General features: G+C 31.0%; 3 protein-coding genes across 5 annotated transcripts; 1 reads left to right on the forward strand and 2 right to left on the reverse strand.

The window, feature by feature from the left end:
* Positions 1-100: 100 nt before the first annotated feature.
* Positions 101-15,009, reverse strand: E(z) (histone-lysine N-methyltransferase E(z)). Of its 2 annotated transcripts, none has more exons than XM_088263087.1 (15): positions 14,804-15,009; positions 14,510-14,729; positions 13,646-13,849; positions 12,748-13,105; positions 11,742-11,905; positions 6,766-6,866; positions 6,518-6,677; positions 5,846-5,926; positions 5,629-5,759; positions 3,884-4,041; positions 3,477-3,583; positions 2,369-2,543; positions 1,631-1,821; positions 1,027-1,192; positions 101-743 (listed from the first exon to the last, which is right to left on the reverse strand). In XM_088263087.1, the coding sequence occupies exons 1-15, from the start codon at positions 14,876-14,878 to the stop codon at positions 683-685; spliced, it is 2,352 nt and encodes a 783-aa protein (XP_088119213.1). In that variant the 5' UTR covers positions 14,879-15,009; the 3' UTR covers positions 101-682. The 2 variants fall into 2 exon arrangements, with proteins under 2 accessions (XP_088119213.1, XP_088119221.1); XM_088263095.1 differs by having other exon boundaries at positions 109-743; positions 6,766-6,857.
* Positions 15,010-16,413: 1,404 nt separating this feature from the next.
* On the reverse strand, positions 16,414-18,595 carry Alr (Evr1_Alr domain-containing protein Alr). Its single transcript, XM_088263382.1, has 4 exons — positions 18,403-18,595; positions 17,879-18,048; positions 16,768-16,955; positions 16,414-16,674 (listed from the first exon to the last, which is right to left on the reverse strand). The coding sequence occupies exons 2-4, from the start codon at positions 18,044-18,046 to the stop codon at positions 16,512-16,514; spliced, it is 519 nt and encodes a 172-aa protein (XP_088119508.1). The 5' UTR covers positions 18,047-18,048; positions 18,403-18,595; the 3' UTR covers positions 16,414-16,511.
* Positions 18,596-19,226: 631 nt separating this feature from the next.
* Positions 19,227-26,289, forward strand: elg1 (enhanced level of genomic instability 1). 2 transcript variants are annotated; one of them, XM_088263134.1, is made up of 3 exons: positions 19,230-20,512; positions 20,603-23,366; positions 23,950-26,289. In XM_088263134.1, the coding sequence occupies exons 1-3, from the start codon at positions 19,474-19,476 to the stop codon at positions 24,203-24,205; spliced, it is 4,059 nt and encodes a 1,352-aa protein (XP_088119260.1). In that variant the 5' UTR covers positions 19,230-19,473; the 3' UTR covers positions 24,206-26,289. The 2 variants fall into 2 exon arrangements, with proteins under 2 accessions (XP_088119252.1, XP_088119260.1); XM_088263126.1 differs by having other exon boundaries at positions 19,227-23,366.
* The last annotated feature ends 30 nt before the right edge of the window (positions 26,290-26,319 follow it).

Raw genomic sequence — 26,319 nt, forward strand, 5'->3', positions numbered from 1 at the left:
TCATACTATCCTGTGTTTTTCTAATTTAAAAAAAAAGTACGGTTATTTACATCTGCATCTGCATACATCCAGTTACACAAAAATAAATAAATAAAAAAAACAAGGTCATTATTTTATTATACATTTAATTATTTGATCATATATAAATGTATTACTGGGTACAAAATACAAAATCCTGAATTCATCAAAAATACAATCCATTTAGTAGCAAATTTAATCTTAAGGTTGATCTAAATCTTCAAGTCTTATTTCATCAGAATTTGGGTTGATACATTGCATATTTACATATTAATGTATATGTATTATGCTAGCAACCTTTAATTTTACTTAATATCAACCGTGATTGGGAATAAATACCAATTTATGTTTAGTCTCATCTGTTATCAAAAATTGGGGGAAAAATCCACACATTTTACTTATAATTTTTAGATTATTACATTTAGATATTATGTTACCAAGGCATTAAAAACTTACTGTTTAAATTTGTAAAAAAATTAAACGACTGAATATAATAATATTCACTTAACATCTAATGAATAGGCAGTAGTGTATAATTATAAACCATATAAAATGATAGGAGTTATAATTTAAAATAAATGTTGGCATTATTTTAAATAAAGAGTTTAAATGTATCAAAATCTGAGTATTTTGATAATTCCTATTAATTTTAAGTTTCTTCGGACTATAAAAATTCCATTTCTCTTTCGATTCCCACAAATTTTAATTGTTCGGTTGGTCCGTATCTGCAAAAAAAAAGTTTTTAAAAATAATTTTTACAGTATGTATGTACTTAGCTAATGGCATCTCGGGAATAAAGGATATCATCAAGAATAAATATCATCTCAGTTATGATATAATATTTTGCTATATATGTATATAACCGAAAAGTTCAAGGGAGACATCTAAGTTTTTCTTACAGACATTACACAAATATTAATTTTAAAACTTAATATACTTTTTTCTTTATACACGTTTGCAAGAATTTAATGTATACATGTATTATACACTGTTACATTTAATACATACCTGTAGTCAAAGAATAATTCTTCTCCGGGTTGAATGGCTCTCTTAGCAAATATCCCGATTCGGTGATCACCATTTACCATCATAACTTTTGCATAGCAATTTGGATTAATGGAATGATTTGCAAAACGGATCTTGTTTCCCTTTCTGGTTGCGTCCACTACAAAGTCTGAAATAGATAAAAAAAATTGTATTATATTCTTATTTAATTTAGTTATTAAAATAATACATTTTTTTTAAACAAAAGAGGGGACTGGAAAAAATATCATTCACTCATCACCAGAATAAGAAAAATTGTATTATAACTCACAGAATAAACTTTTTTTCAAATCTTCATTTTGAAACTACTGATTACACTTTAATGGAAATCAAACGACATCATAGTATGTACACACACGGTTTGGCCAAATCCTGTGTTCAAGTGCAGATAACTGATAAATTTAAACTTAAAATATGTTTCCAATTATGAAGGTTAAATGATTGATGAAATAAGATATCGACTTCACTTTAATGATACAAAATAAGTAACTGCATACATACATTATTATACGAGTGTAGGATTTGGTAGATAATGGATTACCATTAAATATTAATTTATATTACTAACCATTATTCAGGTTGAATAGGAAACTGCACATGTATTTATCATACACCTTTCCTCTCCTATCAGCTTCATCCTGTGAGATTATTTCTCCACAGTACTCGGATATAAATTCATTCTTGTGAGCTGCTTGCTTCAAAAAAATTCCCCATCCGGCTACGTCGCTGGGTGCCAGCAGTAAGTGTTTATGTAATCCCCTAAAATAAAAATTTGTGTGTGCTTAATTTTTTCCCATAAATATGAAGCTTTTGAGAAATATCAAAAGTATAATTTGTCCCTGCTCCTTTACAAAAAAGATCATGGTGCCATTTTAAAGTCACATCTGAATTTGAAAGACTTGCAGCAAATGGTCATATAGTGCTTCAATTAAACTGAATGATTTAAAAAAAAAATCAAAGAGTATGATGAACATTGATACTTCGATTACTCTTTCAACACATTGTTGGGTGGTTTTTTCATCAACCCCGACTCTTATTAAGATACTAATAAAGGTCGTATACTAACCAAAAACTCAATTCCGATCTGTACAAAGCTTTTTGGCTTCTCTCGCGTGCTACCAAAAGTAAGCAAATATAACGCTTATAAGTGTCTCCCGCTCTCTACCAACAGTATGTAAAAGACGCTTTTAAGTGTTTCCCATAACCACTGCGTAAATATAAGCGGAAGACATAAGATAATAGTGTATTTTATGTGCATTATCTGATTATTATTTTGCTGAAAACAGTTATAATATTTATATTATACCTTTGCACGCAGACGTTTTTACAGGAAACGCCGGAAGTAAGGGAAACATTGAATGGAAGATCAGCTCCACACTGCGTACACAAATCAGGGTCGCATTCTCGTACTCCGAGATAGCAAGGACACTGCTTTGTGTTGCACTGGGCCTTACAACGGCAGCCAGGAAAGCGATTCTGACCTGTATATACACAAAATGTAATTTTTTATACTAAAAGGTTCATGTAAAAAATAACTCTCTTAATCTATTGTATTTATACACATTGAATCACCGAATAACACTTTACTATTTTACTATCACTCTTATATCTAACACGAAGACATAATTTTTTAAAATACTGTTGTATAATAATTTTCATTATTATCATTGAGTATCTAAAACCCATGAAATTTAAGATGTAATTATAACAAATGGGTATATTCCACCCGAAATCACAGAAGTACAATGATATATAATTCTAAAAACTTAGCCATTATCGGTAAATACTTACCTATCTATTATTTTTTGACATCTCATCAAAGATGAAGAAGAATATGGAAGTCTGGGCACTTACGGGGCTTACGACCGTCATAGGCTGGTTTAAGTGATCACTTTACACACGTGTAACATTCACCAATTCTACCCATTATTACCTATCTATGTTTGGATATAGATGTGCATGAAGTGGCTTGTGTTTGAAAGCAGGAATAAAGTTGCATAAGAAAATTAAGAATCAAGTAGCAGAGGCGGAAGTCAAACCTGGGAACTCTGACCACGAGTCCATGACACTAACCACAACCCGACTCATTGATTGCTGATTATTAGTACTTATATAAGACATACATATCGTGGGTATACTGGCAAAAAACATTAACTCTAAAATCCCTGTTGGAATAATCCCTGTTATTTAAAGCTTTTAGCGTGAATAAAATACCCTCTGTTAAACTTGAAGTTAAATTTACTTTTAAAACCACATACATGACATTTCAAACAACTTAGTGTATTTTGCCAGTTTATAGAACATTGAAAATTGTATAATACTGCATCATTAAGCCAAATTGCATATTTTCGAGTTAACATTTTTTGCTAGTACACCCACGATATGTATTCACATTTTGTAGGAAATTGACTTACAATCACTACTGCACTGGCAGAATTTTTCACAGAAGTTCTGAGCCTGAATACATGGACACGCGCTATCACAGGGCATATTCGGATGATCACATGGAGTGAAATTAAATCTGAAATAATGGAAAAAATCTTATTTATTAAAGGTCTTAATTCCACTACGTTCATATAAAATATTTAAATTGTAGAGTCTCATGTAAGAAAACATGTTTATTTCATACTAAGTTGCATTAGTATTTTATATTAATAAAGTGGGGAGGTCTATATTAATTTCCCAGATGTCATATACCTATGACATTTAAATTTATAAAAAAAAAGTTTGAATTTGTAGTAACTAATTTTGAAATAAATCACATGATTTAGCATACTAAAGTTAGGTTGAATATATAGTACAAGGAAAATGATTCACTCACACGTGATTGGAAGCCGAATCTTTTTTCATCTGTATTTTACGACAGTGCATTGACCAAAGGCGGTGTTTCTTCTTCTTCTTGCGAGGAGGAGTAGTATAGTCCCTACCCCATTCTTCACATGACACTTCATGTGCTGAACTCTGGCAATATTCATAAATCTAAAAAATAAAAAGCAACATAATCCATAATTGAGATAAAAACAGTATGAGTAAATAAAATTAAGCATCTTGGATTTTCTTCACTCAAGGTCTTCAATCTATACTACATTCCAACTACTTTATATAATAAAAAACAAGTATATATAGTGTTCTCTTTTATTTTATTTGACCAGTGAAAGTCTGATGATGTCTGCAACAGCAAAACTCAGAACACCAGTCAAATAAAATAAAAGTGGAAAAAAACTGTATAGTTGTTGTGTTATCATATAAAATGCAAGTCCACCAAGAAATGTCAGTACAAAACTTTAACCTAACCAAACTACATATCGCTCACTCCTTTCAAGAACGTCATAAATCAAAAATTGTCAATTTTCAGTTGTGCAAGTTTTCGGAATGCCCAGAAAATTTACTATATCCCAGCAAAAGTGGCATATTTTTAACTTAATATTTACTCGCTACAGGGCAGAAAGTGTTGTTTTTGCATTTTGAAGAAAAGGTATTGTTTAATTATTTTTTTAAACATACTAAATATTTTTGAAATGGAGAAAAAACCTTCAGGTTTTACCTAAAAAGATCTGTTGCACAGTAAAAAGTTCAATAAGTGGCTTGATATTTATTTTTAATACATTGTATTATATTTTAAAACTTTAAAAACGCTCTCCTGAAAAATGAAGTTTTTTGATTTATGACGTTCTTGAAAGCAGTGAGCGATATGTACTTTGTTTATTATTGAATGCCGAAATACTTTTTTTTAAAAAAGCGATACTGTTATCCTTATAAAATATATGTATTTTGTACAATTAATTAATATGTACAACATTTTGAGTGTGTCCAAATACTTGTTCACAAAATCTGGATTATCTCCTATTACAGGAGTTATTTTCATATTATTTTTTTACATCTCATCAAAGATAAAGAAGAATATGAATAAATGCCCAGACTTGCATATTCTTTTTCATCTTTGATGAGATGTCAAAAAATAATAATCAATATGTGATTGTAGTAATTTGTAACAAAAGTATGGTTACATCCAATGCCGGACTTGTGAATATTCACTTGGCACAGGTGCAAAATACTTACAAGGGGAGAATAAAATGTTCCTATTAATTTTTTTTTTTTTTTAAAACCCTTATCCGCACCCCAATGGTGCATAGGGCACTGCGTCATATAAACGCAGAGTTATCTTGATCGTTTACACATGAAGGAAAGGTGATCAGCCCTCCGCTTCAGGTACCAGTCCAGAGTAATTTTGAATAAATATTACAGTGAAGAAATCACTTATATTTATTTAACCCCCCTGGGAATCGAACCCGGGACCTCCAGAACGGTAGCCGAGCGTGCTGACCATTACACTACGGAAGCGAACAATTAATTTACAAACTTGTAATCCCTTTCCAGTAAGGGCTGCTAAAGTTGCTGCTGGTTACCTCAAAATGATTATCTCAATCACGTTGCATTTTAGACTATCTTTGACATTTTATACTATAGATATCATATCCATATGATAAATCCTTTTTTTTTTCATTCATTTTGTACCTATCACAAATAGAAAGAATATGTATTTACATTGTTTATAACATATCATACCTGTTGGCAAGTTTTTGATAACATCACTTGCGCTATGGCGCAGTAATTGGACAAGAAGACTTTATGCAGACTTCGGAATATTGATTGATCGGAACCTGTCCACTCAGGACCCGTGTCCTCTGCAGTCAACTCTAAAAATATAATATTCATTCAATACTTATGAATTGGCTATAAAAGGCGTCATAATTTATTTAAATTATTAACAAATTTGACATACCTAGCAGAGAAAATGGAGAGTTCTGAGTGATTTGTATCGGAGTTTTGCCATTGCTCCAAGTGCTTGAATTACTGTTACTACCTATTAACATTTAAAAATAATAGTAATGGTACAAAAATATTTCCAAAAACTCTTCAAATATTGATATTAAAAAAATTAAAGAATATATCTTAATTGATTACTAATTACGATGCAGATATTTTGAAAGAGCTAAAAATTAATATAAAAGTACTTTTTTTATGAGTCATCATGGAGATGGAATGACTATCCCAGGAGATCATGGGGTGGGCACTGAGCAGAAAGAAGAAGAATTATCATATTGGTCCAATAAAACTGATATGTTTTTTTAAACAGACATGATATTTGCTTTTTATTCGAGACATTGAAATCTAAGCATCCATATATGATGCTGAATGAAATGATAATGAAAAATCTATAGCATTTCAGTGTCATGTTATAGGATCGCGTAAGAAGCATCAATATTCTTTACCACAAATAGGTATTGCTGACAAGACAGTGTGTTTTTTGACATGCAAATATAAAATAACAAAAATAATATTTTTTTTTAATATTCTGGTCTGAAATTTATATGGTGCATTATACTCAAGACTGCATAATATTCAGGCCAGCATATTATGCATTTTTTAATTGCTGATAAAGTAACAGTTTTACCTTTAGCAAATTTATTGCTGTCATTACTATCCTCAGAACTGGCTTCATTACCAGAGTCTGTTATTGTATTTTTCTTATCTTTTTCCTTCCCTTTACTACTCTCTCCCTCAGCCACCTCCCGTGCTTTCTTCTCCAAAGCTAGTTTTTCCTTAATCCCATCCTAAAAAAACAAACAAAAAGCCATTCAAGCATATTGTTAGTGCAACTTTAAACATCAAAGATGGTGACAAATATTAACAGATATTTACCAAATGCATATAGCATTGAGGTCCACAAGGGTCCGAGAATGGTTTCAAGTCCGGTCCTTTTCTTTTTTGAAGGTTAGGTCCGGGATGGCAAGCTTGAAGTCCTGAAAATATGCACATCAGGAACTTGCAAATTCATTTTACATGTTAATAAATATTTTTTCCCACCCATAAAAAAAAATACTAACATGTAACTACTGGGCACCTAGAGAAAACATCGAAACTAGAAAGCACCTAACAAACAGCGCAAGATTGAAGATTAAGGTTATAATTGAAAATGAGAGCATTAGCAACTTGAGGCACTCTCATAACAATGTATTTAAGCAGTGTTGGTTAATATTTGACATCGGGAACAATTGAAAGAAATTGGAGAAGGCAGTCTATTCTAAATCTAGACTCATGCTCCGATGCTTTGGCCTCTTCTGACTTATAATGACTTATTCTTATGTATGAAACTGCCAACTTTCAAAGGAACATGGATGACAGTTTTATATTGTAAGTTAGTGATATGTGATTTTGTATTTCAGTTTTTTAAACTTCTTACATATACAGTTTGAACTCCATATTATGAAGTTGGTAAATCAAGCCAAAAGAGTTAAGTATGGTATGTATATAGTAAAATTTTAATATGTAATGACTATATGTACATCATCTTAGTATTAAATGGAATAATAACACATATCGCTCACTCCTTTCAAGAACGTCATAAATCAAAAAACTTGATTTTTCAGGAGAACGTTTTTTAAGTTTAAAAATATAAAACATGTATTAAAAATAAATATCAAGCCACTTATTGAACTTTCTACTGTGCAACAGATCTTTTTAGGTAAAACCTGAAGGTTTGTTCTCCATTTGAAAAATATTTAGTATATTTAAAAAAATAATTAAACAATACCTTTTTTTCAAAATGCAAAAACAAGACTTTCTGCCCTGTAGCGGGTAAATATTAATCTAAAAATATGCCGCTTTTGCTGGGATATAGTACATTTTCTGGGCATTCCGAAAACATGCACAACTGAAAATTGACGATTTTTGATTTATGACGTTCTTGAAAGGAGTGAGAGATATGTATATACTTGTGGATTAATCAAGCAAATACTGAAATATTTTATAGTTTTTGTCAAACTGCTTTGATTGATTTCATCTATTGGAGTAAACTAAACACTGACAATCAATGTGCGTGTGAAAGGTTTACAATTGAACATATCTTTTATTTTGCTTGTAATACACATAAGTTCACAGTAAATACTGTGTATTGGGTATAACTGCAGTAATGGACACGAAGTATTTTATTGTATGCTATTTAGTGAAATCCTAAACTGATATTCTGGGAGACGAAACTTGGAAAAAAGTGTTCTTTACATAAAACGCAAAATACACAAACAATATCCTTAATTTTTAAATCGATAAAAATATTCATAGTTGGAAAAAGTTTACAAAATACATTAGTTTGCTATATGGAAGTTTAACTGTTAATCCATATTATTTACATTTATACAGAATTATCTAACATGGTAAATAAAGAATTCATTATAACAACAAAAGAAGTATTCCAATTTTGTTGTTGGGGTAATAAATATAAATATGACACAAAACTATTGTGTGATGGATTTTTTCTAGAGCAGGGATCCCCAGACATTTGTCTCTTAATTTATCTGATCTGCAAATGATTTGACAAAAAATTATTCTGAAATTACAGTGCTCTTGCAGTACACAAATCATTGGCCAAAGCTCTTTTGCTTGAAATTGAAGACCCCTGTTCTAATGTATGAGAATGTATATAAGAAAAACAATCATAGATAATTTAATTTATAATATTGTCTAATATAATTGGCTGCCTGTTGCCTTTTATATGATGATGATGCAGTGATTCTTGCCAATAGCAGAGAAGACCTGCAGGCGCTGGTGACAAAAGTGTATATTGTGTGTAAAGAAAGTGATTTGATAATGAATATTAACCGGATCCACGCGGCTCGCATAACCGTTTGTGTTTTTACAAGACATGCCCCATACGCGGCTGACATAAGCGTTTGTGTTTTCACTTTGCTCCAAGTTTCGAACCTCAGTTCAACTTGGAGGGATTTTTTCATGGTGTGGAACTTTGGATAAAATAATACGTCAATCCTCGGCCTTATGACATCTGTTGAAATATCTGACTAATAATTTGTAATATCACAAGGATAAATAAAACAACAGATCCCTGATTTTTCTTGCGGTCGGTAATTAGTCCGCGCCATAATCATGCCCTATATCTGTCTCACTCTCGACGCTACGCATCGCCAGTGGGTAAGAGTGACACACGATGCGTGCTTTGATTTATTTATGTTACGATCTAATTTGTTTATATTACGATATATTTCAAGAATAATGTGACACACGTGTATTATAGAGTACCAAAAAGGCACAATGAATCCCATTGAACGTTTTTGTTTAGGAAAATAAATCGTTTCATAACTAAATACATGATAAAAGTAATAATTTAAAAAACGGCGAAATACAGCCGCGCACGAGCGTCTCTTAGGAACAAAGTTAACGCGTTTAAAAGGTTAACGAATCTAAAATTATGGTCTTTAAAAGAGATGAACATAGATCTGGGTGTAAAATATTAGAAAATGGGGAAACTATGGAATAAGTAGATGATTTTGTATATTAGGGAAGCATGTTTTCTAGGGATAGAGGGATTGATAAAGATATTGAAAGGAGAGTGAATATCGGGAACAGAGTGAATGGTGCACTCAAATCAGTTATAGCAAATAAAAGTCTAACAGAGAGAGCTAAACTGGCACTACAGAATAGAGCCTGGTACCATCTTTAATGGATGGAAGTGAAACATGGATTAGCAAGAGTAAGATGAAAGTAGGCTGAATGCAATCGAAATGGGATCTCTCTGACGAATGTGCAGTATGATAGGTGTTCAAATAATGAAATAATGAAAGCATGCCTGAGATGAGCATTATCGATAAAATAAAGAAAGGTGTGTTGAGATGGTTTGGAATGAGGAAAGAACAGTAAAACAAATTTATGGGGAGAATGTAGTTGGAAACAGGAGCTGAGGAAGACCGAGCAAAACCGGGTATGATCAAATAATATGTCAAATACTCAGGTCAGGAGTTGGAATAATTGGCGGTATGTATAAGGAGATGTATGGATGTGGATTCTTCGCTTCTGCGAAGAATGTCCACAAAGACAGAGTGGTGTGGCATTATATTCTCTCTGTCTACTCCTGCGAGGAAACGCCGTGATGGTTAGTTAGTTGAAATATTGAAACTGGAAATGTGTAAATACATAAAGAGCAAAATAACTTGCTATACATGCCCTAAAATGGCAAATGATCACTAAACATATATTTTTGCTTACCGCTTCCCTAATAGAGGCGAAAAATATAAATATGGTGCATTTTGGCCAGACAAAAACAACAACATTCAGGAATACGAAAGATTTTGAAAAAAAATGGAATGAAATTGCAGAGAAAATGATTCAATGAGATGAGTATAAATTTGCTGAAGTGATGAAATTTTATGATACCATATTTATTTTTTATCACCTTACCTGGAGACTGGCTTCCTGATTGCCAAAATAATAAAATAAACCAGCATTAGCTGGGTTTAAATAATTCATATAACAGTTGATTCTGTTTAATTGGACATTTTCTTGTTTGCCCCGAATCTAAAGGAATGAAAACCAAACTAAGAAACAAATAGTAATTTACAACGATTAGCTGGGAAAAAATTACGCTTCATTGGCAACAACTAATCAAATATAAGAAATATTTAAAAACGGTATATTTTGTAACTGATGAAGTTCTCTGAGGGTTCAGAAAAATGGCTTTAGATATTCCAGAAATAGAGTAGTGAGGAAAATGTGGACATGAATTTTTCATTATTAAATCGTATCAATAATAGAATAAAAACAAAAGTACATTACATCAGTATATCTATAAAATATTCCGTTTCGAGTTTTACACTCCGGATGAATCTCAATTAAGCAGAATCGACTGTGCATACATCATTGATATTATCAAATTTTGGAAGAAAAACAAAAAAATATTATTGTAAATATGTTTAAATATAATATTATTTTAGCATTGATACATATAAAAACTTGGGAATATAAAAAAATATATAAAAAAGAACAGAGCAATATAATAATTGTGTTAACCAATAGCTTCATTCATTCAGCGTCCAATGTTTAAAATGTATAAATAATAAATATTTAATAAATAACTGATAAAAATAATATCAATAAGACATTTTAATGACATTAAAAAAAGTGGGAAACCCTCAAATTTAACATAACTTACAAATTAAAATGAATAAAAAAAAAATGCATTTACATAATGTAAAAACAAAACTTGATCTTTAGACAAATAAAAAATATGTTTTACTCATATTTCATATACTTTTTATACGTTTGCAAAGCTGTAACAGTGACATTATCCTGCGAAAAGTCAGAAATACCTTAATTGTATGTTAGTAAAAATATAAATATGCCACCGTCAATAATATATTATAGTTCTTATGCATTACTAGAATAGACAAAGAAGTGTGTATTTACATATTATATAAATATAAATGATGGGAAAAATTGCCTGTATAAAAAAATTATCTCAAACCAAGTTGTAATATTAGATATTCGTTAAAAATGCCATAACTATGCGAAACAACTGTCACAATGTGATTTTTATGTGTTTTTTAACAATAAAATACAACTTAGTAGACTCAAAAAATCAGTGTTTGATTTAATATTTAATACATAAATTAAAATACATAAACATAAATGGAGTTCTACAAATGAAACGCCAAATCTATAAATATTAGATTCATTTTGAATTCTTTTTAAATTAAAAATAATAAAACATCTTATTAAAAATATATGTTAAATTTACATTTTGAATGTCTCGTAATAAGTATGTATCACATACATATAAAGGATAAAATACAATATTTTTAATTTATAAAACAAATAATATCAGGACTTACTGTGTAGAAAGCAGTCATATTTGAAACAGCGTCGGCAGAATAGAGTGTGGAAGGAATGCATTGTCTGTTCACGGGACACATTTTCAGCCAGGGGTCCATCAATATTGGGGGTGCATTCAGGAGGCAGGGCATTGGGGTCCGCACGAGATGTTAATTCAATATACCTTTAAAAGGTTGACATTAAATTATTATACCGAATCGAAACACCAAACTAAACTTATATGTTTATATGAAAAGTACCAAAATTTCTTAAATATGGAGTGCTTAGAAAAACTACCCCCTACTTACTTATTATGTTTACCAATAATCTTATTTTAACATACTGTTTATGTACTACGAATCGAAACACCAAACTAAACTTATATGTTTATATGAAAAGTACCAAAATTTCTTAAATATGGAGTGCTTAGAAAAACTACCCCCTACTTACTTATTATGTTTACCAATAATCTTATTTTAACATACTGTTTATGTACTACTTCACAATTAGTAATTCTATCACATAGTTTTATCTATATCTAGTTTTACTAATTGAGATATCTATAACATTTTGACGATACATTGCCTGAGCGTTTAAATATTTATACGGACCATTTTTCACTATTTTTAAAATGGAGTTCACACATAATATACTTTTTAATTCAAGTCGGTAAAATTGACATGGAGAATAGATAAATATTTGTTTTAAAATGATGAACTATCCTTTAGAACAAAACAGTAAAAAAATTAATGTGGTTTATTGAACTGACAAGCTCTCAGATAATTCCATTAATTATTAACTAACTAACCATCACGCCACTTCCCGCAGGGGTAGGCAGAGAGAATAGAACGCCACACCACTCTGTCTTTGCAAACATTCTTCGCCTCTTCCACATTCATGCATCTCCTCATACATACCCGCCGATTGTTACTACTCCTAACCTGACCATTAATTATTATTCCATTAATTATGATTTATTATTAATTATTATAGTCCATTAATTATTATTTACCAAAATGGACTTACTTTTCTCTCAGTTCTTGAGGTGTGCCTTTATCAGGAAATTGTGAGCTAATGGATTGGAAAATTGTGAAAACGGGGAATTGTTTATCATCAGATTGTTTCTCATCTGAAACTACACTCATGTCTAGCTTTGGTTCTTCAGCATTAGAAATTTCTTGCGGCTCAACTTTCTTTTCTTTAATAATTACAGTAGGTTCAGAAGAATCTTTGGAATTTCTAAGTTCTCTGGTTTCCTTGGGTGTGGATTGTTCTTGTTTAGAGATCTTTTCCTCGCTTATATCATCTTTGGTCTGGTACGGAATCAGAGCGTGCACCAAGTCAATGAACAACTGATCGTCTATAAACCCACCTTCCTTGTCACCTGATGATTTAAAATACCAAACATTAAAAAATTATTTAAAAATGAAAGATTTCACTCCACTGTAAAATTTTGTTTAAAAATGCAGATTTAACAAATCAATTTTTGAAATAAAAAATCTATTTACACACTATAGACTTCTTCAAAAGTTAACCAGTATTCTGCCTTAAGTGCATTTACACACTCTCCAATGCCGTGCTTGCCAGGTTAGCCATAAAAAATAATTGTGTAAACGCACTTATTTTTGCGCTTGTTTCTAGCTTGTTAAGCATTAATTTTAATGATTCAAATTATAGAACACATATGCTCATATTTCACCACACGGTGTACATATTCGGTAAGTCTTCATAATATCCTTTAAATATTTATACAATAACTTTTTATTAACAGTCTTACTTATACCTTTTGGGGCATAAATACAAATAAATATGTCAATAAAGGCACACATTAATAATGCGATATGTTTTAGGTTCAATGTGCCGTGTGGCTTCATAAAAGCATGAATATAACCAGAAAACTGCTATTAATAAAAAGAAATCGAACCGTGAACTTTTCCATCATAATTTTTGATCAGTTCCTCGATGAAAGTTCCATCCTGGTCCAATATTTCATCACCCATGTAAGGAATGTTGTGCAGGACCGTCTCATCTTCGACCATGAAGTTCTGTTGGGTTGGCGCCCATGTATACATGGTTGGAATGGGGGACACAGCATATATTACACGAACAAGAACACTCTGATTTGAACCTAAAATGAATGAAATATATTGTTGAACTTTCATAACATGGATTTCTTTAACAAATAATTGTATTAAACATATATATAACTTTGCAGACATTCATCACGTCTTTTGCCTTCTGTTTGGTAAAAAAAATCATTTCTATTCCACAAAAATTTTGAGATTCATCTAGATTTGTGATTTTTCTCTGCAATAAATATGCGTACAGTCATCTCCCCCAGCAATTTTTTTTACAAAGAAATAAAAGAAAAACTGTTATGTGTAGTTTAAATAAAAAGACATAGTTTTGGACTAAGCATTCTTTTCATTCTCACTAACAAGAAACAAAATCTACGATAACAACACAACATGAAAGAGTTTCATTAGCTACAACTTTTTTCTTGGATAAAAAGTTATCTTAAGTTGGTGGTCCTCTTTTTTATCATAATGAATTGATCATTATAAGGAATCATTTGTGAATATTGATTGTAACATAGTAGTGGCTATGATTAAAATATATTTATTAACTAGTTGAATAAAACATTTGAAAAAGTTATTTTCTTTTGGGCATGTGTAATTCCAATGCATTGTAACATGAACCATGCATGCAATAATGCATATTTGTATATGCAAATGACAAAGGTACAATATTTAGAATTCAAGATTTAATAAAACTAAATTATTATTACCATCTGAGCATACAACTTCAGCTTTTTTCATGTGATCCTTATGAGGTGGGTCTGGACCCAATGCCGGCCAATGAGGAACGCATTTCTCTTTTTTATCCTCTTTGTCACCATGATTTTTCAAAGAAATTCCTTCCCACTTGTTTAAACCTTCTAATGACGAAGTGACTGATCGAAGATTCTTAGCCCAAGCAACTTTAACTTCGTCAGCTCTTTTAAAACGCTACAACAAAGAAAATAATTAGAAAAAAATATAATTTCAAAGGCATTCATTAAAATCACAATTAAATAACTTACTTTAATTTGTCTCAACCGTAAGTATTCAGACTTCACCCTCTTTTTCCACTCGGCAGTAACTTTTGGTTTTGACATAGTGTTAAGTCATTTATATGACGCCGATTACAAAACCGTGAAGATCGTAATATTTTCTCGTGTACGAAAATTTTGATGAAACCAGCCGCCCGCGAAACCAAAGCCGACAGAAAAACGAATATACCACAGACAAAAATAAATGTATACAAAAAACAAAGACAAACTGTCAACATCGACAACTATAATCAAATAAAAGGCCTAGCATACGTAAGTTTTCTGCCGGCGTTTTCATGTTTCGGAATTCTGAATGCACGAATCCCGTATAATTTTTTTTCAATTAGAGCATTCCCAAAAAAACTACTTGGCCGAAAATATCAAAATTGTTTTTTTTTCGTCTAAACATTCCAAATAAATATGATGTTTGTTACCTTTTTACTTAAAACTTCTCGCCTATGATATTCGAATTCTTTCAAATAAAGTTGAAATTATTATTTTGTACGTAAAATTACGCTCTTCTTTTAGCAGTAAATCTCACTCACTCAACACCATTCACCACAAAAAAAATAGAGGAAACTCTCTTGAGGAAGTATTTTACAAAAATAAAAAAATTACTAACTAACTAACTAACCATCACGCCGCTTCCCCGCAGGGGTAGGCAGAGAGAATAGAGCGCCACACCACTCTGTCCTTGCAAAAATTCTTCGCCTCTTCCACGTTCATCTCCTCATACATACCCGCCGATTGTTACGACTCCTAACCTGACCACTTTCAAGTATTTGGCATACCTGATCGTGCCATGTTTTTCTCGGTCTTTCTCTGCTTCTTTTCCCACTAACATTTGCCTCATAAATTCGTTTTACCGTTCTTTCCTCACTCATTCGTTCTGCATGTCCAAACCATCTCAACACACCTTTCTTAATTTTATCGATAATGCTTATCTCAGCTTTGCATTCCTTCCTTATTTCACTATTCGCACATCTATCATACATCGTTTTGTCGCACATTCTTCTGAGAGATCGCATTTCGACTGCATTCAGTCTACTTTCATCCTTCTTTTGCCAACTCTAACTGAGACTCCAACTGGGAACTCCATGGTGCACTGAAATCAGGTATAGCAAATAAAAACCTATCAGCGTAAGCTAAACTGGCAGTGCACAACGGAGTCCTGGTTCCAAATCTAATGTATGGAAGTGAAACATGGACTTGGCAAAAAGAAATACTACATAACAAAAATTATTTTTACTATTTACTTTTTTCTTCTCAATATTTTTGATCCTAGACGGCATGGTCTCCATTGATACAAATCAAAAGGATACTCAAATTCCACACAGTGTAAAAAAATTCAAATTATTGAAATGACACATTTTAAATTTTAGTATGTCCTTGTGCGGCATGGACCATGCACGAGATTTGATTCCCAGAGGGGTCCAATAAAAATGAAAATTGAAAAAAATAGTAATTTTTCACCTAAATAAAAGTTTTACGATCGAAGAGATCACCTTGTCATTAAGTAATTAACAGTCAAATTAACACTTTCCAATGTTGGGCCCTATTCATGACTGGGTATGGATATGTGCGAGATGAATGAAATAAAATTTATGATAAAAAACAATTTATTTTATTACTCTAAGTTTTAATTACATTATATACAAAATTGTGAAATACTGTCTTATAGTTGTACTTATTTACTACATCAATCACATGATCCATCGGGCCATCCATCTCGCCAGCGCTTATTGATGTTGGAACAATCAAATTTTGGTTTCCCTAATTTTAAATTAATAATATTATGCATATCACACAACCACTTAGACAGCTCACTCTGCGAAGCAGTTTTTGGGGGAGATTGGGCTATTCTGCAAATAATAAGAAAAAAATATGCAAATGCCATACAAAATTTATATGAAAAAAATACATAAAAAAATTGTCATATATATATATAAACATACTCTTTTCTGAAGTCATGTGCACAGTGATCACAAGGATAAAAATTTGAAAAGATCCCAAAAAACTGCTTCATATCTTCAGCTTGCTTTGGAGTTGGTTTTTCAGGGTAATAAGCAGCCATTGTATGGAGAAAACCCCAGGTTTTTTTTCCTAATTCATCTTTATCTAATGGGCAATCGCTACGTCGTTTCTGAAAAGGAAAATAAAAATAATAAGAAGATGTAACAAATGACCATATTAAGTGTTATCATTTGAAAAACTATTACAAACCACTAACTGCCTGCCAGTATCTCGGTGAACATATTAATCCTTTCCCAGCAAAACATTATAAATAAAAATGAGTTATTTACTGTCATGTTTAAAGAATCTACTAAAAATAAATACACACATAATTTGGAAAAAAGACACACACTTTGGAGCGATTCAAGGATATTTCAAGGATCGCTTTGAAGACCATGATTTTTAATTCTGTTAATCATATATATTTTTGAATATATATATCATAACTTATTAGATTGAGTACATTTGCTAAAACAAAACAATCTCTACGTATTTTCAAATTTTAGTTTTACTTGGTAAATACCAATATTATGAAATATATTATTTAATAAATAGTAGTATTTACCAAGTAAAATATGTATGCATATTACCACAAAGTGACTGCCAAATCAATTAATAAAATCTTTACCTAGCTGGTGTTAATGACGTTAAGAAAGGGTATAAACATAACTTGTTTTAAGTTTAGTAAAGAGTCCAAGTAAACATTCAAATTATGGGTCATTTTCAAAATAAAACCAACAAAAATATAAAGATATGAATAAAAAGTTATTCCTAAAATGATATGTTTTGAAAAAAAATATATAGTTAAATACATCCTTTTTTTTTAATAACGTATTTTAAGATACAAAAAATGCGCTGTACTTCATTATTATTTTTATAAAACATGATTTGCCACACCATGGCATTAATTTAGCAATAATCTGTGGAAAAACATGAATGTAAAATAGTTAACTAAAAAAACTAGGAAATAAATTATGGGTAAGAAACAGACACAATCATCATCTAGTGTCTTGTACAGAATTTTCTTAAAACGAAAAATAATAAAAGCAATACTTCTTCTCCGGGAGATGGATTGCTACTGTCCGACTTCTGTGGTGGTAACGTTCCAGCTTCATAAGCTCCTTTTTGGATTTTTGCCCAAGATTTGAAATCACTGCATGCTCTACAAGGCTTTTGCGGACCAATCTCACCCTCAGAGCCAGCCACTCCTTTTGTCAGCATTACTTGGAAAAAATAGAGAAACAAATAAAACAAGATTACATAGAATATCCTTATTATTACCATTCATTTTCTAACCGCGTTCTACATTTTTTCACGGTTTTCAAAAGAGTTCAAAGAGTTCAGAAAATATTTCAATAATTCAGAAAATTCTAGTGTGCTAAGGCTAACACAATTTTACCATTAATTGCATCAGCGTTTTGTCAAAGGATACAAATACAAAATGTAATTTTAACACACATTGTTAACTTTTTCATTTATTTTTATGGATCCCGATTTTAATATTTCATTTAATAATAAATTTATGGGAATTGATATTGAAAATCATTTTAATTTAGATAAGACACCATAAAACTTACCGGTAATATTTCAGAGACTTTACAAAAATATTATTTACGAATGGAAAACTACAAAAAAAATCACGAATGAAAACAAAAAATATATAAAACTTCAACAAACTTCAATTTAATAGAGATCAAAAGTATGAAATGAAACGTCAGATTTTTTAGGTTAAAATTATGTACATATGGAAATACGCAGATATACGAATGTAGATCATCTGATAGGGTGTTCGTAAAATCAAACAAAATGACTAATAAAATGACTAAACCAACTATGATGTACGTATTATATTATGCAATAGGTCGAATAAATTATAAAATCGATTTCGTAAAGAAATTGATGAAAAACGCATCAACTACGAGTTATTTTTTATTAAATTAATTTAAAAAATCAAGCTCATCATTATAAAATCAGTTATAGGCGATGTTTTAACATTTTTTTCACTTTCTACACGTTATCTATCCCCTGTGCATGTCATGTCAAGTCCCCCCGACGTCGACTTCACTTGAAAGTGATTGCTTTTGTTTTGGACAGCTCTAAACAGCTTAAAGCTTTAATATAATAACATTTGTTTTTTATTCCCAGTATATATGAATAATATGTTTTTTAAAAGTATAAACTCGTATAGAATGTCATAAAAATAAAGGATGCTTTTCATGTGTAAGATATGTGTATTATCAAAGGTGAGTACGATAAAAACGTATTTTGCTGAAAAACGTGGAAAATCAGTTTTGTAAAAATGTAATCCTTAAGATATGTACCTACCTGAGTGCTTCGAGTATTTTTTGTATCTGGTAGCTCGCTGTGAGTGAAGTTAAGTATCTATGGTGAGATTGTTGTCATTTTCCCGCTTCGAGCATTCGAGTTTAGCTGTGTGGGAACGTCAAAATAGATGATATTATTTTATGTTTTAAGAAGACAGTGTTATTTTCGTATGGTTTTATATTTCAACGAAATTGAGATGATATATAAACTTATATAATGCACCACAGTGAACTGAGCTACTGAAAAGAATTTCAATCGTGTGCCTATTATGCGTTTTTATTTGTGTTACTTTATTATCCGCGAATGTCCTCTTTTCGTTGAAAATGTCTTCAATTAAGAAATATACTAAGACCTTAGAGAAATCGGAAGGGACCAAAGGAGCTTTGTCGGAAAGTTATATCAAGGCTTCGAATCTATCGCCAGTAAAAGATGACAGAAAAATTGATGAAAGAAATGTTCAGAAAGCGCAGCGGGGTAAGAATTCCACCACTGATGATAAGTCAGTCGATTGTTCTATTACTAATGCCATCCTGACAAAAAAGAAAACTACACTTCAAGATGAAAGTAAGAGTAAGGAACGTTTAGTTCAAGGAAAGGCTAAGAAGTTTTTTCAAAAAGTTGAAAATAAACCATTCCTTAAGCAGCTCACCCAAGATGTTAACGGTGTAGTTGGAATTCAACCGAATGCACAGCATAGTATTGCTATTGATGAAGACACGAGTAAAAGTGTAAATACTTCAAAAAATGATAAAAAATGTCAACAGGAGGCTAAAACAAAACTAAAAAATAGTTCTAAAAAGAACAAATTACAGTTAATCATAAAGAATGATAATGTGTCTGCCAGCATTGAGTTGTCATCGGAAGATAGCAACAGTAGTAATGTTCCGAGTCAAAATTCTAAGAAAGTCTTTCAAACCGATTTCTTTCAAGTCATGATGGAGTCGAGAAAGAAAAGTATTGGTATGAATTCGCCGGGAAAAGAGATCGTCCGCAACGAGGACCCCAAAGAATTAAGTGCTCAGAAAGAAATTAAAGCCAAAAGATCCCTGGCGTTTGCAAAATGGGCAGATCAAAAAGGCGCTAGTAAGAGAAGAGAAATGGAAGAAATTCACGGGGAACACATAAAAAGGGTTCTCAAGAAGCGAGCCAAGTCATTCAAAAGTATGCTGACTAATGACAGTAAAGGTAGTGACTCCAAAAGAAGAAATTCCGATGCGATTGACTCAGATGTGGGGAATGATGACCATACAAGTGATGGGAAAAATAAGCGGAGTAACCAAAATGTAAAGAAAAGGATTCGAGATTCCAAGTGCGAATCAGAAAGTGGCACTGTTAAGAAGACTAAACTACAGTCTCCGAAAGGTAATGTATCTGTACCTGCTGTTGCAGGGACTTCTTCTAAAAATGGTCATTCAACTTCCAATAAAAAAACGACTAATGATAAATTTCTAGCCGGGTTATCTCCGCCTTTAAAGAAAACTGAGAGTGTATTAAGTTACTTTGACAAAAAAGAGGCCTTCGATGACAGTGAGAAATTAGTTGAAGTTCTTATCTATGATTATCCGAGTGAGGATGAATTCAAAACAGATAACTCTGATATTATTAAAGTAAAGATTAAATCAAAGTCTAAAAAGTCTAGAAAAGCAAAATCTAAGAAAATATCTAAAGTTGTTAAATCTGTTGAAAATAATAATACAGGTGATTTGCAAGATATCACTGATGAAGTACGCAAAGGCGATGATTTTGAAAATGCAATTAAAGATCCCAATTTAGTTAAAGAAAATGAACATCTGAATGTAGATAGTTTACCAGTGGAATGTTTATCTGAAAGAATTGATAGTGCAAGACCTAAGAGGAATGTCAAAAAACCAGTCAAATACTTGCAAGAGTTCAGTAGTGGTTCTGATGCAGATTCGGAAGATTTAGAAATTTTTTCTTCTCGCAAAACTAAGAAAGATAAAAATCTTATTCGAGGCAAGAACAACAAGAGTACTAATAAAGAAAAAATACTTTCAAACAAACCAAATAAAGAAAACAAAAATTTTGAAAATATTGTTTCCCCGATAAAGATTGTAAATTTGCAATCTCCCGGAAAATTAAAATGTTGTAAATCTCCAAGGATCACGTCTTTATCGAAAGGTGAAGAAAAACTTGCGCCTCTTTTTAGGAAGAGTTTACCGAAGCCATTAATCGATCCGTCTGTGATAGAAGCCCGTAAATTGTTTTTACAAAGTGGCGTGCCCGATTCCATAAAAATTCAAGTTGAGAAAGTTACTTCAATATCTAATCAAATTTATGTTTTTCCATCTGTAAGTCACGTGCAACAGATTCCTGAAGATTCTGATGATGATTATCTTATTTGGAATTTACCTCCGTCTACATACCTTACCGATACCATATTGGATACACACGACTTAATGAATAATACACAATGTATATTAAGCGATTTTATAAACCTTAAAAGTACTCCTGAAAATAGTATCAACAGTTGGTTTGATATATTTGATAAATTAGAATTATTTGATTATAAAAAAGGACTAAAAAAAATTAAGCATTATAATCCTGATTTTCCTGTATACAGAACGTTTAGACAACTTTGGGAAAAATTTAATAGTGACAAGAGTAATGACTCGAATACAGAAACTGAAAATGCCCCAAATCTAAGTAGTTCTCTTTGGACAGAGAAATTTAAGCCGGCTACATCGCACGATATTGTAGGAAACTTTAGGAGTGTCAATTCATTAAAAAAGTGGCTGGAATCTTGGAAGGAATATAACGAGTTATCAGCTAGTCTAACTTTTAAACGATCGAGAAGAAACTCCGATAGTTCTAGTGACTTCTGTGCTTCTGACTCGGGAAGTAGAGATAGTACAAGAATCCCAAATAATTTGATGGTTGTCACTGGCCCTCCAGGGTGTGGCAAAACTTCGAGTGTGTACGCTGTAGCTAATGAACTAGGAATAAATGTTTTAGAAGTGAACGCAAGTTCCAGGAGAACCGGCAAAAGAATTTTGACAGAATTACAAGAAGCTACGCAATCTCATAAAGTTCTCACTAAAACTAATTCAGATAGTTCAATTAATGTTTTTCTGGATTCTAATAAAAAGGTGAATAAAGACAACTGTAAGGAAGATATTTCAAATAAAAACAATAAAAAACATAAACCTTCGAAGAAAGTATCACTTTTAAGGACTAATTCTGAAAATATTAAACCTCGAAACAGTCTAAAAGTGACCAATAATGACACAAGTTCTCAGAAGAGTATAGATACAAATGTTATGTCATTAATGCTGATTGATGATGCTGATATAGTGTTTGAAGAAGATGATGGATTTATCGGAGCTTTGACTCAGCTAGTGCAGTCTTCTAAAAGACCAGTGGTGATACTTGCATCAGATCAAAACTGCCTTCATCTACAACGTTTTATGATTGATGCTAATGTTATTCACTTCAATCCTCACCACTCACAAATTTTGGGTCCATGGTTAGATGTTCTCGTGTTGATAGAGTGTAACAAGATAATACCTAATCTATGTGCGAGTTTACTCGAGATCAACAAAGGTGATATCCGAAGCACGATACTTCAATTGCAATATTGGATTTTAGGAAACAAGCGCAAAATAAATGACGGAGATGTTGATTTGATTAAACCATTCGAGTCTCATGGCAGTGGTGAAGTTTCATCTAACGGATGGATAGATGATGATTCCAACTCTTCATCAAATATATATATTTCAAATCTCTCCGTAGTAAATACACCCGAATCAAACAGAACTGAAAAAATCTGCGAGAATAATGTGATAAGGTTTTTATTTCGCGAGATTTCTCACTCTTGCGATTTAGAAAATATTTGGCTTACCACTTCAAATTGGCTCCATTATAAAGAAACAAAAAAAGAATCAAACAAAAAAACAGTTGATAATTCATGTAGATTTGATTTGAACAACATTTTTGATTTGTGTGATAATCTGTCGTCTGTAGATTTGATGCAATCATGTAGTAAAATTCATACTGGTAAAGTGAAACTTCCATGGCTGATGGAACCCAAAGATAGCTTATCAGAAACCGAGAACTTTTCCATGTTTGATAATCACCAAAACATATCAAACGCTTGGTGCCAGCACATGGTTGAAAATTCTGCCAAATACGCAAGAAGATTATATAACTTGAATGATGCCCAAACTTATGGTACATTTTTGGATCCATTAAACACCAGGTAATTGTATTGAACTTGACATGTCTACTTTTGTGACTAGATTGGATACAAATGGTGGATAGAAGACTACATTGTATTGATCCAGTGCCAACTTAATCACTAAAACAAAAGCATGGTGATCAGTCCTGTGTTTAAAGTATGTACCACTTTAGGGTAGTATTAATTATGTGATGACAGCAGAATGAAAGATTTTTATTATTATTATTTATAACATACCTTACGGATGATATATTACATATTACAGGTGTTTTTACTTGCGACAAAGCATTTCATGCTCAGTTTTCTATATTCTTTTTTATAAAAAAAACAATTGATCCTACGTCTCAAGTTAAGACACCTATAATGAAAATTTTTTTTTAAAAATTGTTGAACGTGTGTTAATTCATAGCATGGATAATATTTATATAAGCTATATTGTAGTGGAAATTTATTACAATTTATTTTACAAGTTTTGAAAAATTTCATCTTGAATCCACTAAATTATTTGTGATAGTCATGCAGGAAAGTCTTGTCACATTTATTGACTGGGAGTGTCGTTTTAATGGTGCAATTTGCAATATAAAATATGTCATTCTTCTTTCAGATGCGTTCAAAAGGAGGCTGTAACTCATTTCCAATTTTCCGAAGCCATAGCATGCGCATCTCAACTTGACCGGAGAGGTGTATCACTGGATTACATGGCAACACTTCGAACAATTTGTCGATCAGAAAAAGAGCGTTCAAAAAATAATCTAAAAAGGAACAATAGGTTTTATCATTACTTATCCTCCTTGAATGTTAATAGCAAAGACAATGTTTGTGATGATGCATGTAGTATTTTGAGTCTCGATTATTTATAACCCACTTTGTAATTTGTTTAAAATAGTTAATAATTTATTAGAAAATATTTATATTCAGATAATATATTTTTTCTGATGCTTTGTGGCACACTTTTGAACACTATGAAAATTAAACCCAAACTTTGTTTTTCACCACTTTAAAATAATATAATAATAAATTTTTTATTTTATTTATTGTTTCGGCATTAACTTTTTGGTAAGACATGTTACAATGATTAAAGAAAACACTTGACTAACCCCCTTCCCCTAACTTTCCCCTCTCCTTATTTATAGAACAATTTTATATTTTAGTTACTATACAGACCTGAATGATGGAAGTTTAACTTCTGAAACATGTAGTCTTTAATAAAACAAAATGCAAAATAGTATATAATCAATGTGGTGAAAAACAAAGTTTCTTTTGGTTTTTTATAATGTTTGTATGAATTATTTTACACATTCGGAATTGTAACATTCATTTTTAAGCCTTAGTTTTTACTATAGATTCAATCAATTGTAGAGTACTGGTTCAGTGACCAATCAAAGTGATTCATTTTTATCATCAAAATAATGATCTACTATATTTGTATCCATTTTATGCTTAAGAAAAAACATTTTTGATTGTACTAACGTTGACTGTCAATAAATTGCAATAAATTAATTTAATAAGTCTTTAGTTATAATAAAGGTATTCACACATCTAATGCGCTGTATTATCAATGCTTCAACTTGATTCATTATAATTTCGAAGATGGCGAAGTATTGACAATACAGCGTGCGTTATTTTATGGAAATTCATATAAAAAAATCGGAAAGACTTGAGGCATGGTGATACAATGCCGCGGAGTCAGATGTAAGGCAACCTTAACTCAATCCGTAGTTTTACTTTTTCATTAAAATATGTAATGGGAATATTCATTTATGTTGTGATGTGTTTATTCTCATGTGATTTTTCTTTTTGAAGCATAAAACATCAAAATTTCACCCTGATAATAAGTGAAATGAAAGTTATACATAATTTATTTACACAACTTTTAAATAAAAAAATTCTGTTCCTTTTTTATCATATCCTTACGGGAAATATGAATTTATATAAGAAATAAACATACTAAATTGAGTTATATATATACTATTTGATTCAAAACTTTCCACTCCATACAATATTGTATTTAAAACTTTAATATGTCCCTTACATCAACTAAATGTTAACAGTTTTGTTAAATGTTGGCTATTATTGAAATGCAAGGTACATCTGATAATTGACAGTAATTTGGGACTGATGTATATTACTACCAATTACATGTATAAAAAAATTGTGCCTTATGCATTGAAATTTACTTATTATATTTTACCTTTTTTAATTCCATATTTACTATCCAATTTAAGATACTTATACACATTAAGACTGAAATAAAATAATTTTTTTTTTTTTTTCAATGTCATGAATGTAAGGGTATTTTATAGCAAAGTAGCTATGTGAAAAGACTACCAAAATACAAGATACATATTATAATTGTGCCTTTTATTCTTTGTACTATACATAATTCATTCACCAAATATACATAAATGATCCACGAGAATTGAAATAATATCTAGTATATCCACTTGCTTTATTGTTTATAAATGAAAAGGTTTTTTTTGTACAAATTTGTAATTTTATAAGTAATTTTTTCATTTTTGTTAAGAATTAAATAGAATTTATTCTAAGCAAAAAGACATACTTGTTTGTACAAAAAAAAATATGGCCATTTACAATTTGCGAAAATATAATAACTAAGGTTGAAAGTATATATTTTTTTATTATCCAAAGGTAAATATTATTCTGCTGTACATAACCTCCGGTAAGTTATAAAATCTTAATGTCAATATTAGCACTATATTTGTGTATAGAACCCTTTGTTTTCCTTTTTCAAATACTTAGTATTTATGTCCTCTTAATGCCCTTTGGATGCTGAACTGCAGTCTGCCAAGAAAATAAATTTTGTATAAAACTTCTATCTAGGATATGTGGGATTTTATTGAATGCATCTATGTAATATTAAGTGTGTGAGAATTTGCTGTATACATTGTTTAAAAGTTTGAAATAGTAAAGATTTTTATTATCTTGTATCTTGTTTTATTTTTTTTCCCAAAAT

This window comes from Brachycentrus maculatus, unplaced genomic scaffold, assembly GCF_059751285.1.
Source record: "Brachycentrus maculatus isolate JH-2025_06_01 unplaced genomic scaffold, ASM5975128v1 h1tg000012l, whole genome shotgun sequence".
NCBI lineage: Eukaryota > Metazoa > Arthropoda > Insecta > Trichoptera > Brachycentridae > Brachycentrus > Brachycentrus maculatus.